Below are 6,542 nucleotides of genomic sequence, written 5' to 3'. Positions count from 1 at the left end.
GTGTTCTTCTGAACATAACTGCTTTGTTTGAGTGTGTTCTTCTGTGTTATGTACAAACAGAACAGATTTCCTGTGGGATTTATGCAGGTCTTGAAAGTATGCACAAGGCTGACGTAAGTCCAGATGTGCATTTCCTTTCCATTTCCACAGGGTCTGTTTACAAAGTCAGTTATTTCCTGTTTTTTTCTTTAAGGTGAACTCTGACTTGTTTGGATTACATCAGGGATAGAATACCATCCTGTGCCTCGAAGGATGCTGCAAGAGTACGAACAGGAAGCAAACACGTTTTTATCTTCTTGAACATGTGAGCAGTTTGAAAACAATGCCTGCAGACACTTGGACCTGCTGATTGGTTCCGTAGATAATGTGTGTGAAAATGATCCTAATTGAATAAACAGTCTGGGTCTGAGAGGGGGAACCCGGCTGTGCCACAGACTGCAGCATAGATAGGTATCTTATGTGTTACGTGTGTTATGTTACTTAGTGTGTAACGGTGTTGTATATCTGCACTGATAGTTAGTTAGCACTTACAGAAAAGTAGCCCTTCTGTTTGGATTATGGTACACAGGATTACTTAATCCGTGACGCAGCAGAATTACAAGAAGACTGTGCGCAATCTGTGTCGGTGACCGTTTGACGGGGACAAACTCTGGCGAGGTAAGTAACCCATTACAACAAATTAAACAACACTACACAGCTGTAACACAATCATTAGAACGGTTCGTTCATCGTGTTTTGGTTCAGACTGGTTTAACCGTTAAAGCGTGTGTATGACGACATGAAAGGATGGAAGGGTTTGATTCGTAACGTTATAAACGACAGCTTTAGCATCGTTATAATAAAACGAGCTAATGATGTAATATCACGTTAGCTTGAGATATATGACCGGTGTAACGTTGCAGACAGTTTCTGAGATGTTTCATTGTACGTCACATATTCTGCGTGAAATGAAAAAATGAATTATTCAATAATTCCACACGTACAGGTGTGCACACTGTATATTAAAAAAAGACGAGACACATTCATATGTAAATCTGTCGTTAATAACCGGCTGCGTAACGTTAGCTAGCTTTCTTCTCTTCTTGTTTTGGTAGCCGCATGGAGGCTAACTGTGCTAACGTTAGCTCACGGACCAACTGTTGTACATCTTAAAGCCTTTCGCCACTTGTTTGGAACAGGTGCCAGTCTGTAAAGCCTAACCTTACACACTGCTGCTGTCTTTCTATCTCTCCTCCAGCATGTTCCGTCTGCCTGTTGTGAGCCGCGGTCTCTTTCCAGCACCTATTACCAAAGGAGGGGCGGCTGTCACTCACAATGGTAACAATATGCCACTTTACTAACTGATTAATTGATCATGCCTTTGTAGAGCACACTGTGTCTTTTGTACTTGTTCATAATTGCTGCTTTGTCTCCTTTTTTAAAAAACTGCACCCTTGCTACTTTGTTCTACTGATGGATTATAGGCTGGATTACAGATCTGGCAGCAGCCACATTTGGTGCCAGGCTGCTGTTAACTCAGTTTGGCCAATGGCAGAATGTGTATGATTAATTGTTACATGTTGTGATATACATGATAAATGATCTATAACAGCGATAACGTTTTCACCTAAAACTGTTTTCTGTCTGTATCTGAAGTTCGCCCCGCATCTGCAGCAACAGCAGCTGCTAGTAACCTCCTGGAGGTGTTTGTGGATGGAAAGCCGGTCATGGTGGAGCAGGGAACTACTGTGTTGCAGGTGGAAATCATGGATATTGGCTTAGGTTTTCAGACATCTCTTGCTTCTGATATAACACTGTGGTTTTATTGTGCCACAGGCATGTGAGAAAGCCGGAATGCAGATTCCTCGGTTCTGCTATCATGAGCGCTTGTCTGTGGCTGGGAACTGTCGAATGTGTCTTGTGGAGATAGAGAAAGTTCCCAAGGTAATTGTTTAAAATGCTGTTTGTATTATTTTTTTTCATACAGAGACAGAGTTTTGCCTGCTTAAATATATATAGCCTGGTATTTTACTTTTACTTTCTAGCCAGTGGCAGCTTGTGCTATGCCTGTCATGAAAGGCTGGAACATTTTAACCGATTCTGACAAAACAAGAAAGGCCAGGTAGGATCTTACATCATTTTTGCCTACTTAATTGAGCTGATACAATAACCTACATGTGTTTTTCAGACTTCTAATTTTACTTAATTTTGTTTCATTGGACACAGAGAGGGTGTGATGGAGTTCCTGTTGGCTAACCACCCTTTAGATTGTCCAATTTGTGATCAAGGAGGTGAATGTGATCTGCAGGTAAATCAGAAATAATCTCCATGCATGCATTCTTCACAGTGCTAACTTTTTATTTGTAATTTGAACGTTATTAAAACATAATTATGTAATTTTGCCTGAAGGACCAGTCCATGCAGTTTGGTAGTGACAGAAGCCGTTTCACAGAGGGCAAGAGAGCTGTGGAAGATAAAAACATTGGCCCGCTCATTAAAACCATTATGACGCGCTGTATTCAGTGCACTCGCTGTGTGCGGTGAGTTGTGATTGAATATTTAATGTAAGTTGAGCTGTATATTTATTATTTTGAGATGCATATTTTTAGAATGCATACATTGTTTTTGCTTCCACAGCTTTGCCAGTGAGATTGCAGGAGTGGAGGACCTGGGTACCACTGGCAGAGGCAACGACCTGCAGATTGGGACTTACGTGGAGAAGATGTTCATGTCAGAGATGTCTGGGAATGTTATTGATATTTGCCCTGTGGGGGCCCTGACTTCTAAACCATATGCTTTCACTGCTCGCCCGTGGGAGACCAGGTTTTTAGATTATGCACTACATTTTGATTTTACATTTTAGAAGACTGAAACCTTTGACATACACTCATCTTATCATTTTGGTTTTCTGCAGAAAGACCGAATCCATTGATGTTCTGGATGCACTGGGTAGTAACATTGTGGTGAGCACCCGTGGTGGCGAGGTGATGAGGATCCTCCCTCGTCTTAATGAAGATATAAATGAGGAGTGGATCTCAGACAAGACTAGGTTGCTTTCTTATTACACAAGGTTTACATCATAGACATAGACCTGTGTGTGATGTTTGCATCCTCACTGGACTTTTTTTTCGGTCCTTGCTTTGACAGGTTTGCTTATGATGGACTCAAGAGACAGAGGCTTACTCAGCCAATGATGAAAAATGAGTCTGGGCAGTTGGTCCCCACATCCTGGGAAAATGTGCTGACTCGAGTTGCTGGAGCTGTATGTAATTCATGATTTAATTATTCAAAACCTGTGGTTTGGTGTGGATTACCTTAATATCCTGTTTAATTTGACAGCTGCAAGGAGCTGAAGGAAAAAACATTGCTGCTGTTGTTGGAGGTTTGGTCGATGCAGAGGCTCTCATTTGCCTGAAAGACTTGCTGAACCGTTTGAATAGTGACAACCTTTGCACTGAGGAGATGTTTCCCATGGCTGGAGCTGGGTAAGACAAAGACCGAAACTAAAACCGGGACATCACTACTGATTTTTTATGATTAATTGATTAATCTCTTTTGTAGAACTGACCTCCGTTCCAACTATCTTCTCAACACTGGGATTGCTGGGATTGAAGAAGCAGATCTGCTGCTTCTGGTTGGCACAAACCCCCGCTATGAGGCTCCTCTGTTTAATGCACGGATTCGAAAAAGGTAAAGGAGAAAGCTGCTGTATGGATGTATGGCTGCTTAACTGCAGTGAACAAGTAAAGACAAGAAAGATAAACACTAAATGTCTGTTCTTCTACGTGACATTGCTGTCTGTCTTCAGCTGGCTGCACAATGAGTTGCAAGTGTCTCTGGTGGGAAAGGAAGTTGACCTCAGTTACACATACAACCATCTTGGGGAGTCGGCCAAAGTCCTTCAAGAAATTGCTGCTGGAACACATCCCTTCTCTCAAGTAACACTGAGCAATCTGTTATGAATGTCCTCAGTTTGCTCAAATGTCTCCTCTTAATTTTGTGTCTCTCCTCTTACAGGTCTTGGCTAAAGCCAAGCATCCCGTCATTGTAGTTGGCAGCAGTTGCCTGCAGAGGGAGGATGGAGCTGCGATAATGGCCACTCTGTCAGCTATTGCTCAGAAAGCTCGCATCAGTAGTGGAGTGGAAGGAACCTGGAAGGTTCTTAATGTACTTCACAGGTTATTGTCCTGGAAAAAATTACTGTAGTGGGAAAGTTTACAGTAACAGTATGTTGTTAAAGAGGGACTGATACTGAAATAACCCTTTTCCTGTGTCATCAGGGTTGCCAGTCAAGTGGCTGCGCTTGATCTTGGATACAAGCCAGGAGTGGAGGCTATCAGGAAGAACCCACCCAAAGTTCTCTTCCTACTAGGGGCTGATACCGGCTGCATTACTCGGCAAGACCTCCCAAAGGACAGTTTGATCATTTATCAAGGTCAGCTTTTTTACCTCAGAGCAGCAGAGGCTGCAGCTCTCATTAACTTTAATTTATTGCATCTCAGAGAGTAAGAGTAATTCCTGACATCCTCTGCATTTACAGAAGACATGATGGCACAGAAAAACCCAAGTAGCTGAGTAAAGAAAGCACATGAATGCAGATGCTTGAGTAGAATTTATAAGGGGTCTGTGAGTGGTTTGACTGTAGTGAATCATATCTTAGTCATATTCTGTACCTGAATGCAGCTTAACTCTTACCCGAGACAGCACTCTCCATCATCAAAATATAAATAGAGGAAATATCTTATATAAAAATATAAATAAAATTATTTCATCTTTCCAGTCCATACTCATAATTATATGTTAAATTTGTTGAATTTTGGATCTCTGTTGTGTGCCCAGGTCACCATGGTGATGTGGGTGCATCAATGGCTGATATCATACTTCCTGGAGCTGCATATACTGAGAAATGTAGCACCTATGTGAACACTGAGGGTCGTGCCCAGCAGACAAGGGTAGCTGTGACTCCTCCAGGCATGGCCAGGGATGACTGGAAGATCATCAGAGCCATATCTGAGGTGAACTGCACTACATTACAAACATGCTACGTCCAACAACACAACAGACATTTAATTGCAGTGTATTTTCCACTCTGTTTTTTTAAGCTGGCGGGTGTGACTCTGCCATATAGCACTCTTGATGAAGTGCGAGACAGACTGGCAGAGGTTTCACCAAATCTGCTGCGATACGATGATGTTGAGGAGGCCAACTACTTTAAACAAGCTGCTGAACTGTCTAAGGTCAGCTGTTATCTTCCCTTACTGTGGGTTTTGTTGATTACAAAAAAAGCTTGATTTAAATGTGATACAGTTGATTTATCTCAGCTTACATCATGCTGCTCCTCATGATGATATGTGGCTTATCTCTTTCAGGCAGTGAACCAGACTGTCCTAACTGATCCTTTAGTCCCTCCACAGCTCACTTTGAAGGACTTTTTTATGACAGGTGTGTCATTCCTATTTTTTTTTTGTATGTTGCACCTCTCACTAAACCTGATATTATTTTATTGTTGGAATCACTGCAGTGTATCAAGTATGAATTTTCAATATAATGATATTATATCGTATTGTATTGTTATGTTTTTTATAAGAATCATACTAATATACTAATACTCATCCTAATTCTAAATTATAGCATGAAACAAAAGCTAATTTGGAGTGTGTCCTCACAGATTACTTTTAAATGTGGCCTCTTATTTTCATCTGAAGGAAATCTATTTAACATTACCAACAATAGTGTTAGAATAATAATAGAATAATAATATTTACCTTGATAAACATACTGGAAATTTCAAGACTTAGCTGCATTTTAATTAAATGTCAACATTTTATATCTCTCATTTTCTATCCACAGATCCGATTAGCAGAGCCTCCCAGACCATGGCAAAGTGTGTGAAAGCTGTCACAGAGGGAGCACAAGCTGTGGATGAGCCCGCGATATGCTAAAGCACAATAGATAGAGCCATACAACTCTTTAAAACAATGATACGCACAATTCCTATATTTGCACTTGTCCTAGAAACGTTTGCACTGATGTATATGTTCTGTTGTAGTACATGCCTCATCATCTACACACATTATGGAACTAATATACCTGCAGAAACATGTGTAAGTGCTGCTTGCAGAGTGAAGATGCCAGCTTAGTTTTACCAAATGTCCAGAAATCTATTTTTGTTTGCACCTATTGTTGCACCAGACATTCTCATTTTAGTAGGCGTGACCAAAGATTTAAAAAACCTTAACCTCAGATGGTGATTCTTGTGTTCCTTTTAAATTACCAGCATTATAAGTATTTGCTAAAAGTATACAGAATATTTAAAGCTATTATTATAGCTATTTGTAAGTGTAATAAAAATAATAATAATAATAAACTATTTTCTATAGTAAGCCTAATAAATTCTTGCAAATCTTCAATTGAAGTTTAAAACATATGTGCAGGTTGTAGATGTCATTAGTGATACTTAACTTTTACCGTGTGGAGCTCCGGCGTCTGATTGGCACGTGGTCTATCATTAGCCGGCAACAGTGTGGCAGCAGGGCTGATAACTCATTCATGTGGAGGATGAT

The 6,542-nt window shown here is 40.6% G+C and overlaps 1 protein-coding gene across 1 annotated transcript; it reads left to right on the top strand.

The window, feature by feature from the left end:
• The first annotated feature begins 196 nt into the window (after window positions 1-196).
• On the top strand, window positions 197-6,358 carry LOC114426225 (NADH-ubiquinone oxidoreductase 75 kDa subunit, mitochondrial-like). Its single transcript, XM_028393483.1, has 19 exons — window positions 197-657; window positions 1,238-1,317; window positions 1,636-1,736; window positions 1,816-1,923; window positions 2,025-2,101; window positions 2,206-2,287; window positions 2,389-2,519; window positions 2,617-2,802; window positions 2,894-3,028; window positions 3,127-3,241; window positions 3,319-3,464; window positions 3,541-3,669; window positions 3,788-3,917; window positions 3,997-4,157; window positions 4,260-4,414; window positions 4,819-4,994; window positions 5,082-5,216; window positions 5,349-5,421; window positions 5,830-6,358. The coding sequence occupies exons 2-19, from the start codon at window positions 1,239-1,241 to the stop codon at window positions 5,919-5,921; spliced, it is 2,211 nt and encodes a 736-aa protein (XP_028249284.1). The 5' UTR covers window positions 197-657; window position 1,238; the 3' UTR covers window positions 5,922-6,358.
• The last annotated feature ends 184 nt before the right edge of the window (window positions 6,359-6,542 follow it).

Source organism: Parambassis ranga, chromosome 21 (assembly GCF_900634625.1).
Source record: "Parambassis ranga chromosome 21, fParRan2.1, whole genome shotgun sequence".
NCBI lineage: Eukaryota > Metazoa > Chordata > Actinopteri > Ambassidae > Parambassis > Parambassis ranga.
The sequence above is the reverse complement of the archived record's forward strand: the minus strand, read 5'-3'. Positions and strand labels throughout refer to the sequence as shown.

Coding starts and splice junctions, on each gene's coding strand:
- LOC114426225 (XM_028393483.1), top strand. CDS start 1,239: ATGTTCCGTCTGCCTGTTGTGAGCCGCGGTCTCTTTCCAGCACCTATT. Junction 3,918..3,996: donor GAACACATCCCTTCTCTCAA/GTAACACTGAGC, acceptor CTCCTCTTACAG/GTCTTGGCTAAAGCCAAGCA. Junction 5,422..5,829: donor GAAGGACTTTTTTATGACAG/GTGTGTCATTCC, acceptor TTCTATCCACAG/ATCCGATTAGCAGAGCCTCC.